At 44.6% G+C, this 12,979-nt stretch overlaps 1 protein-coding gene across 2 annotated transcripts; it reads left to right on the forward strand.

The window, feature by feature from the left end:
- The first annotated feature begins 5,071 nt into the window (after positions 1-5,071).
- ube2t (ubiquitin-conjugating enzyme E2T (putative)) lies at positions 5,072-10,756 on the forward strand. Of its 2 annotated transcripts, none has more exon segments than NM_001292416.1 (7): positions 5,072-5,122; positions 6,614-6,734; positions 7,396-7,465; positions 7,597-7,702; positions 8,688-8,786; positions 10,288-10,377; positions 10,511-10,749. In NM_001292416.1, coding segments are annotated over 6 exon segments (528 nt in total). In that variant the 5' UTR covers positions 5,072-5,122; positions 6,614-6,628; the 3' UTR covers positions 10,568-10,749.
- Positions 10,757-12,979: the final 2,223 nt, after the last annotated feature.

Genomic DNA, 12,979 nt, shown 5'->3' on the forward strand with positions numbered 1-12,979 from the left:
GACCTGACCTGACTGACTGGACCGACTGACTGGACTTGGACCGCACTGACTGAGAGGCGCCACACGAAGCCCCCGCGCGCGCGCTCTATCTCTCTCTCCGTCTCCCTTCCCTGAAACACTGGCCAAGAGTAGCCCCTCGGCACCCGCTCCCCTGCTCCACACCGCTCTGTCGCTCCGTCTCCGTCTCTCGCCGCCCTCGACAGCGCCACCTTCAGTCCTGGAGGACGCCACTACCACTCTCACTCAGCCTCCAGGAGGATTTTTTTTTGGAGTGGTGGGGGTGGGGAGGGGGAGGGGGAGATGTTGGCCTCTTGGCTCTTGGCTTGACCCATTTTCGGTGTCTCTCTCTTTCTCTCTCCGCTGATTATTAATAATAATAATAATAATAAACTGGTCGCTTCGAGCCACGTAACTGTTTGCGGGGCACCGCCGAGCGCAATCGGCTGCCGGGTTTCGCCGACACAAAATATACGCGGTCGTTTCACTCTGCGGTACACTGCGTGGAGCGCTCAGAGACGTCTTGAAGACGTGATCAGGCGCTATCACAAACGCAAGGATTATTCTGATCACAAGCACGTAAACCGTAAAAGCATAAAATATATAAAAAGATCAATTATATGTTAGGAGAATAGCCCTTGGGAGTATTTTTATTGATTACATCTAAAATCTATAAATGCGTAATATATAAAATAATCGTAATACATTTCACGCTTTTAGTGACATTAGCAATTTAATAAATTACGTTTTTCATAATTCTCTTTGCATTTCAAATCGGGAGTACGATTCAAAGTGCTTCACGGGATTTGCTGTAAAGTGTATTTTGTAGGTGATAACGGCAGCCAAATTGCACACATCAGTCTCCCACAAACAGCCATGGAGTGAATGACCAATTTTATCCGGAGGATTGTTGACCAGGGAACCAGGAGAAACTTCCCTCTCTTTTCAAATAGTGTCAAGGGAGGCAGGACATCACTCTATTGTCTCATCCAAGGGACAGATAATTGAAATTATATTTGCCAATATTTTCGGTAGTGTATTTAGAGCTTCTTGAACCTCAAAACAAAGGCTCCCAAATATTTTCTCCCCTATAGTATAAATGCCTTATGGCTCATGTAAGCTAATTGAATTAAAGTGACTTATTTTGTCAAACGGGCAGTTTTAAAATTTGATTCAATGCTTTGATTTTACAAGATATGTGACCGTTGCACCAATTTACTGTAAACTTTTATTCTAGGTATGAATACGGTACGGATTCAACTCAGAAATCAATACTGTGGAATTAACTGTATAGGAACATAATCTTACATGTTGTACCAACTCAATAGCTGATGTCCTTAGAGGAGGAATGCTCCCCCCTCTCCCACTATGAATAAAACCAGAACAGTGTAAACAGTGGCAGAAAGTGACTTGAGTAGTGTGACTGGGAACAATTGGGTAACAAGTTAAAAATAAATGAGATGACATCAACATCACAAGCCTATCTTGTTGGCATTCAGCCCTTCATAAAGGTAAACAAGGATGTCCTGCCATTAGCTTGGTTGAAGTCACTCTGCTGTGAAGGTGCGATACAAATTGGGACCATTGTGATCTATTTATCTTCGCTTATTTCAGGAAGAAGCATATTAGCATCTTGGCCTGATTTTGTCCAATAGCATTTCGTGCTGAACAGCAATATGCAATCAACAATGTGTCACTGAGAAAGTGCAAGCCAGTTACTTTCATAGTGGTTCATATGGATTAAAGAACTATTAAAAGTACAGACAGGAGAGTAAACAACTTGTCACTTTCTTCGCAGTGAAATGTTTCCAAAATGGAATGAGAACTCCATGTTCCCCGCCTGGCCAAGCCCCACTATCGGCAGTTGGGCCTTCAGCCTCCGCCCCCACCCTGTGGCACTCCATCTCACAATCCCTTCGCCTCGCTCCCTTCCTTGCCTCCTTCAAGGCACTCAAGACCCTCTTGTTCGACCACACCTTCGGTCACCCTCCTGCCTCTACACTCCCTGCCCTCCACCCCTCCTGATCCCAACCCCCTGCTCGGGTCCAAATCTCTGACTGTCCAGCGCCTTGGGACGTCCTCCCCGTGTGAAGGGTGCTTATACAAATGTAATTTATTGTTGTTTTATATCTAAATCTGGGTTGCTCAAGAAAGTAACTGGAAGTTGCCCTTGACTTTTCTGTTGGACTTGATGATTTGGTGCTGTCTGTGCTGCTATTAGTAATCTCAGCGGCAGTTTTAGAAGCAGGTGAGTTTTTTTAAATAGTATATGAATATTAATATACTCTTGGCTATTTTCACGAAATAATAGCTGGTCTTTGGTTAATGCTTCCTATCCCCCCCAACCTAATATTATCTGCTCGAGAAGAGGAACACCCAGTTTGCAACATGGACCTTTAATGATCTCATACATTGTTTGAAGGAACAGCATTTGGTTATTCATCTCATTGTTGGCGCAGATTGCTGGTCATGTTTATCGACGTAAGACTTGCTACACTCAAAGTAACTCATTGTGTTTGTGATGCTTCAGTGTGATAAGCTGTCATATCAGAATTCACGTTTTACTTCTTTAACTCAAGGGAAGATTTGCACCAAACACTAATAAAGCGTAATATAAATGCATTATATTTTACACCTGCACAGTATCTTTTCCTTGAATCTTATTTCCTACAGATAAGGCAAAATGAGTAGAATAAGTATCATTTATAATATTATTAAAATGCTTTACAATAAAGATTATATGCCGTGGTCAAGTATTTGATGCAATAAATATCTGTAAGCAGGGACAATTTTATGGGCCTAAATACTAAATTTGACATACATATCTCACCATGATGTATTTATAAATTCACTTTACAGTATATTCTGTGAAGCGCTTTGAGACGTCGAGAAGACGTGAAAAGTGCTTTATCAAATGCAAGGATAATTATTATTATTATACTGTGTTTTCAACTAAGATGTATGCTAATATGGTTTTCTGCAGTTCACCAATATCAGCTGAAATTGTATTTTGATATCACATTTATATGATTTATGCAATAAATCTCAAGAAATTTAAATCTCACAAATTATTGGAAATCTAAACGTATGCGCCTGTTGTTTTCCAACGGCACAACAATCAACTGTTGCAAACTATTGTACGCACCAATTTGCTCCCTGATAAAAAAAGTCCCCAAGGTGTGCAAGAGATCTGAGAAATGAATAATAAATAATAATAATCCTTGCATTTGATATAGTGCTTTTCACATCTTCTTGACGCGGCAGCCAATTGCGCACAGCAGTGTCCCACAAACAGTCGTGGATTGAAGTGACCAATTTATTATTTTTTTCTTCTTGAGGGTTTATTATCAGGCGTGTGGAGTAAGGAAACTTGCCCAACATTTCGCCCTGCCGGGAATCGAACCCAGGTCTCTCACATTCGAGGCGAGTGCTCTAACCACTGAGCTTCATATTACCTTACAATTTCCTCTATCCGTATGCCTCTGCTTGGCATATCCTTGAGATCATTGAGTTCAGATAGGGAACTCGCCCGTTATATAAACGTAGCTGTATATTGCCCCACACAGGGACTCTGTGTCTAGGCTGACACTCCAGACAGCAATATCTATATCAATATTGTTGGGAGGTGCCGTCCTTTGGATGAGATGTTAAACCAAGGTCCCGTCCGCCTGTTCAAGTGGATGCTAAAGATCTCATGGCACCATTTCAAAAGTTTCTCCTCTTTTCTTGCCCAACAATCTCCCCCACCACCAACCCCACCCCGTAAGATCGGTCATTTACTTCATGGCTGTTTGTGTGACATTGATGTGTGTAGAATTAACTAACGCATCGCGCCAAGAAGATATACTTACTGCACTTTACGGGAAATCTTGTGAAGCACTTTGAAATGTATGCATGTATTGTTATTATTGTTATAAATCCAAATTCTCCCCACTCTGTGGTGCGCTGCATCTGCTCAGACCCACCAGCAGCACCGAGGGCGAACACAACAACAACAACTTACATTCATACATTGGCCTCACTCCACCGCAGGCTGGGGCGAGGTGACCGTGGGCACCCTCGAAGAGGAAGGTCTTTGGGCGCGATCTGAAGACGGGCAAGGTGGTGGTAAGGCAGAGGGATTGAACCAAAGATCTCTTTATTACCAGAGTGTACGTTTCCAATATAGCCCGTTGTACGTCTTCGCCCGAGCCCTTGATGTTTAACGAATAAAGCCCCCGCCCAGCTGAGTTTGGTGCGATATTTGAGCGTGGGGGGGGGGGGGGGGGGAGGGGATGTTGAGTTGTCTCCGATGTATCATTTACGTAGCGCCCTTCACGTAGGACAGGGCAGCGCCTCAGAGCGTTTTCCGTTCAGAATCTAAGCTTATGATCCCCTCTTCCCCCCCCCCACCCACCCCCCCACCCCGTCTTGTTCCCTTTCATTTTGGGGCGTCAGTAATCATTTGGTCGCTTCAATCGCACGACTGTCGGTGGGCGGGACGCGCTGCTGCGCGCGCAATCGGCTGCCGCGCTTCGCCCACAACATACGCCGTTGATTCACTTTGCGGTGTATTCCGTGAAGCGCTTTGAGACGTCGCGAAGACGTGACGAGGCGCTGCATCAAGTACAAGGATTATTATTACTATTACTATTATTATCCTCAACCGGGTGGCAATGACACTCCATGGAAAAGCCTCTGGTGCTGACTCACCTCCTCATGCTCCCCCCCCCCCCAACCCCCACCCCCCACACACACACACACACACTCTCACTCACTCTCCCCCTCTCCTCTCTCCCCCCATCCCAAACCCTCTCTCCCCTTCCCCTCCCCCCCCCTCTACTCTCCCCCTCACCCCCCCCCACACACACACACACCCTCCCCCCTTCCCCTCTCCCCCCCCCATCTCCCACCCTCTCTCCCCTTCCTCTCTACTCTTCCCCTCCCCCTCTCCCTCTCCCCCTCTCCCACACCCCCTCTCCCCCTCTCTCCCCCACCCCCTCTCCCCCTCTCTCCCCCACCCCCTCCCCCCTCTCCTCCCCACACCCCCTCCCCTCTCCCCCCCTCCCCCTCTCTCGGGCCGGAATCTCGCGAGATCAGGAGCCGCGACCGCGAGAGCGCGGGAAAGAGAGACACCGCAGAGAGAGTGAGTAACCGCGAGAGGACAGAGAGACCCCGGGGGGGGGGGGGGGGGACAGAGAGACCCCCGGGGGGGGACAGAGAGACCCCCGGGGGGGGGGGGGACAGAGAGACCCCCGGGGGGGGGACAGAGAGACCCCCGGGGGGGGGACAGAGAGACCCCCGGGGGGGGACTAGCTGGGGGGAGTGACGGGGGGGGGGGAGAGAGTGACTGGGGGGGGTAGTGACTGGCTGGGGGGGGGGGGGAGTGACTGGCTGGGGGGGGGGGGAGTGACTGGCTGCGGGGGGGGAGAGTGACTGCTGCGGGGGGGAGTGACGGGGGGGGGGAGAGAGTGACTGGGGGAGAGTGACTGGCTGGGGGGGGGGAGAGTGACTGGCTGCGGGGGGGAGTGACGGGGGGGGGGAGAGAGTGACTGGGGGGGGGAGTGACTGGCTGGGGGGGGGGGGGCAGTGAGAGAGTGACGGATTGGGGGATGGTGAGTGTTTGGTGTAACCTGGAGAGTGTGAATCACTCCTGATCTTTCAGCCCCAGGATGGCGGTTGCTGCGTGAACCTTCTTGTTGGTCTCGCTCTCAGTTGGCCTGGCTCAGTAGGTCTCGCTCTCAGTTGGCCTGGCTCAGTAGGTCTCGCTCTCAGTTGGCCTGGCTCAGTAGGTCTCGCTCTCAGTTGGCCTGGCTCAGTACGTCTCGCTCTCAGTTGGCCTGGCTCAGTTGGTCTCGCTCTCAGTTGGCCTGGCTCAGTACGTCTCGCTCTCAGTTGGCCTGGCTCAGTACGTCTCGCTCTCAGTTGGCCTGGCTCAGTAGGTCTCGCTCTCAGTTGGCCTGGCTCAGTTGGTCTCGCTCTCAGTTGGCCTGGCTCAGTAGGTCTCGCTCTCAGTTGGCCTGGCTCAGTTGGTCTCGCTCTCAGTTGGCCTGGCTCAGTACGTCTCGCTCTCAGTTGGCCTGGCTCAGTTGGTCTCGCTCTCAGTTGGCCTGGCTCAGTACGTCTCGCTCTCAGTTGGCCTGGCTCAGTTGGTCTCGCTCTCAGTTGGCCTGGCTCAGTTGGTCTCGCTCTCAGTTGGCCTGGCTCAGTTGGTCTCGCTCTCAGTTGGCCTGGCTCAGTTGGTCGCACTCTCGCCTCTGAGGCAGAAGGTTGTGGGTTCAGGCTTCACATCGAAGCTTTGTACCCATTCATAGTCTAGGCCGATTCTCCCAATTCAGTGCTTCTCACCCGGTGTCTTGGCCAACAATCCCCCCAAATAAAAGTGGGCCTTTACTTCAATGGCTGTTTGTGGGGCCGTCACAACACTTTACCTGGTGTCCTGTGAAGTGCTCCGAGACGTCCTCCTGACGTGAAAGGCGCTGCACGAAATGCAAGAGTTCTGATAAAGTCCCGCAGACGTCATCAGTTCGAGCAAATTTGAAGGATGAGTTGCAATCGCGCGTGAGAACGTTGGTTGATGTTCACCCCCCACCTTCCCTTAAGCTGCAGCGGCTTGTGTTTTGTGTGTACCTTGCAGAATAAATCTACAACAATGCAGAGAGCTTCAAGGTTGAAAAAAGAGTTGCAGCTTTTGACGAATGAACCCCCGCCTGGAATCTCTTGTTGGCAAGATAACCAGATGGATGATTTGCGAGCACGTACGTTTGTAATCTTTCGAGCGGACTCGTTATGTTTAGGAGAGCCGCAATCATTTCAAGTTCCAATGTTTATTGCATATTATCTTTCGCACAACTAACATTCTGGGACTACTACTGGATCTTTTTTCCAATTCACTGTCTTTGTTTTTTTTTAAGAAATGTTTAGAATACAATCCAAAATTACATTTGTATAGCGCCTTTCACGTCAGGAGTATGTCCCAAGGCGCTAGACAGTCAGTGATTTGGACCCGAGAATCGACTAGCGAGTCTGGTGTAATAGCTGGTTAAACAATCTCTTCTGAAACCTGAGTTTGAATCCTCCTTAGACCAATGAAATCAGCATCTACTCTCAAGCGTTTGAAAGTAGATTAGCTTTGGGCAACCCATTTGGTAGGATTTTATCGCCTCATACAGTAAAATTTACTGACCTATGAAGAATAGAATACTCTTGTCTGTCGAGGTCAGGAAATTTACCGTTGTTCAGAGAACTCTACCATTGATGTAGATGTACGCAGACTTTATTAAACCTGTCTTGTTACAGCTGGGCAAAACTGCAGGGCATGGGGTTATAGTGATTTTGTGGCATGCTGCAATCTGTCTTTACATTTCTGGCTTTCAAGCCAGAAAGTATATTTTAACAGTTTGCAATCTTTCCCTCTAGAGATTTTAGGACTCGTTGACTCACCCTATGAAAGTGGGATTTTTAGTCTTGAAATTATTCTTCCTGAAAGGTACTAGTAGAGAATTTTTTTTACTGTTGTCTTCATACTATTTCGTAAGTTCAATGTTTCCATTGTTTTTGCATAGTGTTAATTCTTCGCGAATCGTAAAATGTGATTAATAGTTTTAATTGTCCTGTAAGGTATCCATTTGAACCTCCAAAAGTGCGCTTTCTTACTCCTATCTATCATCCGAACATTGATACAGCAGGAAGGATCTGCCTGGACATTTTGAAAATGCCTCCAAAGGTAATCTTCTGAATTGATTTTAAAACAAAGGCACTTAGCGCTAGGCTTCCGATCAATATTTAAACAAATGCACAGAAAGTTAAGAGTACTTCACAAAGTAATCCAGCCTCTTAGCTGGATCATTTTTTGGGTGGGTCAGCCGGGTGTCTTGACACATGCGGAAACCCATCACCATATCCAAACCAAGCTGAGAATTCCATGCATCCCATGCACATGTAGATCCCAGAGGTAGATTGTTGGAATGTGATACGCACTCTCTCCCTGGAGGATCGGATCCTGCTTACCTAATGCCGGGAAGTATTATTCGCAAGTTGTCAGGAGCCAAGGCTTGGGGACCCCTGAGTGTGAGCTGGGATGACTGCTGGAATCTAACCAACTAAAACAACACAGCTTGCCATTCATAATAATAATAATAATAATGATGCTTGTATTTGATGCAGCGCCTTATCTCGTCTTCGAGACGTCTCAAAGAGCTTCACAGAATATACTGTAAAGTGAATTGAATAGATTTTGTGAGCGATAGCACTGTTTGGCATGCTTTCTCATTCCTTGTCCAGCTGAATTTACAATAATAAAAATAATAATAATAATCCTTGCATTTGATATAGCGCTTTTCATGTTTTCTATATATCTCAAAGCGCTTCACAGAATATACTGTAAGGTGAATTGACTGTATATTTGTGGGCAAAACGCGGCAGCCAATTAGAATACAATACAAGCAGAATTAGAAGTGAGTGAAATCTTTTTGAAATTACCAAACTATTATACTTGCAATTATTTGGATATTGAGGAGATTCCCGTCTTAAAATGAAGGACAACTGAGATTATTATGCCCGGAAAAAAATTTAGTTTCTTAAAACACTTAAGTGTTAGGCGATTAGTGTACTTAATACTTGGAAAAAATGTTTTATTGTAAAGTTGGTCTTGGAAGTGCTAAATGCTCGAATTAGTTATGCATTAAAATGCTAATTTTATTCTTCTACAGGGAGCCTGGAAGCCATCTCTCAGTATCTCTACTGTGTTAACCTCCATTCAATTGTTGATGTCGGAACCCAATCCAGATGATCCCCTCATGGCTGACATAGTGAGTTGATATTTTAAAAGCTGGAATTGTTTAGAGAAACCAAAAAAAACCGGGCACTTTACCGTGAATCCTGTGAAGCGCTTTAAAATGCTCTGCCACGCAAACAGCACTGTATCAAATGCAAGGTTTATTATTCTTTGTTAAACCAGGAATATGGGCAACGAGACTTATGGCTGGCTCTGAGGTACATTCCAGATATTTCATGTTAGAATTTGTACCAAGAAGATAAATCATTGCCGGTCGCTGAGAGAAGTAGGATATCTTGCCACCAGGAAGGATATAGCTGTACTTAACTTACGGCATGAAATTAGCCATTGACGGTTTCAAAATAAACATAGCATTTTATTCAGCAAATAAATCTTAACCTTGGGTGGGCAAGGTCCAGGACAATGCAATTTCATTTTACAGGATCATTGGTCCAAAAATATTGCGTGCCTTTTGAGTGGTACAGTAGCAAAGCAAGGTTCCTACCACTGGAGGGTGCTTCAGCTTTATATCTCAGAGGGCCTTTAATGTCTAAAACTCCACTGCAATCGTGAACAGACCTGTTCGTGAAAGATTCTTGTTGGCACAAATATTAGTGTTGATTAGTATACCCACTATATAATGTTGTAAATCAATGTGCTCTTGATAAAATGTTAATCAGATCTAAATTCTGTTAATTCTTCAATTTGACCGCTTATCGGATTTTTTTTAAAATGGTTGCGTTTTGAGTCTCCCTAAATCAGCAAAAAAAAACTGCATACATGCAGATGAATTTTTTCTGATTTTTTTAAAAAAAAGCTCCACTGTTGGTCAAATATATTAGGAATCCATTTTTGAACTCTTTTCATTGGAAGAATTGTACAACGTTCAGCATTATTGCAAATTACAAGCTTTTTCAATGCTCGAGGTTGTATTAGATTCTATTCTGGTCAGCGAAAACATTCCTCCTTCATTAAACTTGGATTTTAATTTGAATATATGAGAAATCATTTATATTGTGGAAGCAAGTGTAGTTGAATGTGTACTTGTTTAATGTGAGGTGTGAAGAGTTATTTTACTGATTCTAGTTGAATAAGATCAACCACCACCTAGGCTAGAGATATTCTGAAAAATCAGACTAATGTAAATCACTAGAATAGTTGATTGTTTTCCCCTGTCCCTCATCCGTAATACAGAGTAAATCAAAACTCCTTACTCATAGGTCTATCTGAGATGTTCAAACTACATGTCATTTACACATATCAACTCGGTAACAAACGTTCACAAACTTGATGAAAGACATCTCCTGTAAGAGTTGCACAATCTCTTAACAATGTTGTCTTAAAAAACATAATTAACGACTAAAAACTATGATTCACCCTATATTCGTATAGCACAGAAGGAAAAGGTCAAGATTATGTTTATCCAATTACATAGTTCAAAGAGTTTGAAATGTTTGAAATGTCCTGGTGTACAGCATATTTGCTGTACTCTGTCAGCTAACTACCAACTCTATAATCTTTTCTATATTTTTCAGTCAGCAGAATTCAAATACAATAAGCAGTCTTTCATTGAAAATGCAAAACAATGGACATTAAAGCATGCAACGCAAACTAAAAAGGATGAGGTATGTTTGGGCCTTGGGAAGAATTTGGGATTTTGCTTTCCTACACCTGCTCTTAACAACATGGCGAATGCTCATTAGCTCTTCATTAGATTTATTTTCTCCCTCTCTTCTCCTCTGCCTGCCCCATTTCTAGCCATTAAGTCCCCTCAAAGAGAATCGCAGTCAATTGGATTCTGCGACTGAATTTTAATTTGAATATATGAGCTTCTCTGGTTTCAAGGAAGAGATCTGCCAGCGATACTGAAGATGCCAAAAAGCCTTGTTTGTAGATTGTATGTAATATTTCTTGTATTTAATACCTTTTCTTCTTAATGCACTTTCAGAAGCTTTGTAAAATTGAATTGCTCAATAAAATATTTTTTTAAAACGGTGAAATAAATCACCTTCCTGAGTTTTTTTTTAACATCATGATGACATTCAAAAACAATTTTGTCAACCAAGTTGTTTTTTGCTAAATGATGCACAAAAAGAATTTTCTCCCAATGATGAGATTCAACAATAACACATTACACGTGTATTATGCCTTTCACGTCGGGAGGATGCCCAAAGGCTCTGGACAGTCAGCGGTTTGGACCTGAGCTGGGGGTTGGGATCAGGAAGGGTGGAGGGCAGGTAGGGATAGGAGAGTGACCGAAGGTGCAATTGAGGAAGAGGGTCTTGAAGGAAGCAAGGGAAGGAGCTAGGCAAAGGATCTGTGGGGTGGGGTTTCAAAGGGTGGGGGCAGAGAGGCTGTGGATTATTCAGTTATTTTTCAAATGTAGCTTTGGTGATATTGACACTTCAAGTGCTGATCAAAAAGAAACGACCAGCCAAGTGCATGGAAACTCAAACGTGACTGCCTATCTAAATCATGAAAAAGACCCTGGGATTTGTACTGCGCTCTTACAATGCATTGTGTTTTTAGTCATTATTAAAAGTCTGTACTTTGCAATTGAGATTCAACTGATCTCAAACTCCTCAAATAACTAGACCAGATCAACTTGGTCAAGTAATGATGAACTGACCCGATACTGGATGGGTGGATCTGTGCTAATCTTGCATCATATTCAATAAAAAAATGTCAAACTGAGGTCCAGAAACGAAAACAACAGTCGCTAGGAACACTCGGCAGGTCAGGCAGCATCTATGGAGAAAGGAAAGTGAGTCACCGTTTCGGGTCCACGACCCTTCGTCAGAACTGGGGCACGTTGGGAGGGAGAGGCTTTTAAGGGCTAACAGTAAGTGGGGAGGCAGGGCAAGGAAAACAGGAGAAAATGGGGCAGAGGACGGGATGATAGGTTATTAAAGGTGTAAAAAGAGGTCCCGTCTGCCTGGTCAGATTTAAGCCCCACGTTTGGGACATTGAGCTCGTATTCTAGACTGATGCTTCATTGCAATGTTGGGGTGACGTTGCTTCTCAGAAGTGCCATTCTTCAGATAAGGTATTATTTATTGAGTACTGTCTGTTCAGGTAGACGTTAAAAGATCCCATGGCACTATTAGAAATGAGAAGTTTCTCATCCCGGGCAACACTTCCCCAAATAAAATGAATCATTCACTTCATCAGTGTTTGCCGCTTGCTCCATGGAACTGTCTTTCAAAATCTCTCCACCTCCTTTCCTCCCTCTGCTTTCAAAACCCATCTAAAAACCTATCCCTCCACAACCTCTCCGCAGTCATCTTCCAGCTCAGGCTCTCACTCTTGAGACATTCTGCGCCAAATGCACTGCGCAAGTGTGAATTGCTGGAAAAAAACTCAGATCGTGAGCTTGATATCTCGGTTGAATTATAGCAGATTAACTACGGTACTACAAGAGTTAAGGCCAGAACCATCTACAAAGACTCCCATCAAAGGGTTCTCAGCAGATGCTTCATTAGCCCTGCAGCGCTGCTAGCAGTTTCCGGGTGACAGCATGGCAAGATAAATGAGGTGAGCTCCCTCTAAGGTGTGAAGTGTGCGCTGGAGGAATAGAGTTTGGGGAAAGTTGCTTCTCACTGATTGCAGCAGGGCCACCTGCTGTTTTTTAACCGAGGATGATCTAAATATTCATTGTGCCCTTTAGCGCTAGTTTTTATATCGTTGGCCCAGAAAATGAAATTGTAAATGCAATTTCACTTGCAAAAACATTGCCTAAGCTTTCCCCAGATCGCCTTTAATGAGACTCGAGTCTCTACTGGATATCAAAGTGTTTATTAGGATGGTGCAGAATGATTCACCAAACAATTTTTACAGCTACGCTGAGGTTTGGGGAGGGAGGGAAGACATAAAGCCACTTGCTATAACTTGCTGCGTTTAATGCCTGCAGTTTCATCCACATGGCCTTTGTGTGTGGTGGAGTGGTGAAAGCTTTATAATATTTACCAGTATTTTTTCAAATAAACTCAAATGCTCTTTTCTAGGACCTAATCACAAGAGAGGTGCCCTATTTCGGATGAAATGTGGAAGTTAAAGATCCCATCACACTATTCGAAAAGAAAAGGGAGTTTCTCCCGGTGTCCTCGACAAGAAATCCCACAACTAAAATCGGTCACTCACTCCATGTCTATCTGGTACACCGCTGTGCACAATTACCTGCCGCGTTTCACCACAAAATAATCATTCAATCCACTTTATAGTATATCC

Source organism: Callorhinchus milii, unplaced genomic scaffold, assembly GCF_018977255.1.
Source record: "Callorhinchus milii isolate IMCB2004 unplaced genomic scaffold, IMCB_Cmil_1.0 Scaffold19, whole genome shotgun sequence".
NCBI lineage: Eukaryota > Metazoa > Chordata > Chondrichthyes > Chimaeriformes > Callorhinchidae > Callorhinchus > Callorhinchus milii.

Bases quoted from the DNA above. Each gene is read 5' to 3' on its own strand.
- ube2t (XM_042342001.1), top strand. From the start codon at position 6,629: ATGCAGAGAGCTTCAAGGTTGAAAAAAGAGTTGCAGCTTTTGACGAAT. The intron at 7,466-7,596 runs GTACTAGTAGAG...TTGTCCTGTAAG, and splicing joins GAAATTATTCTTCCTGAAAG to GTATCCATTTGAACCTCCAA. The intron at 8,787-10,287 runs GTGAGTTGATAT...TATATTTTTCAG, and splicing joins ATCCCCTCATGGCTGACATA to TCAGCAGAATTCAAATACAA.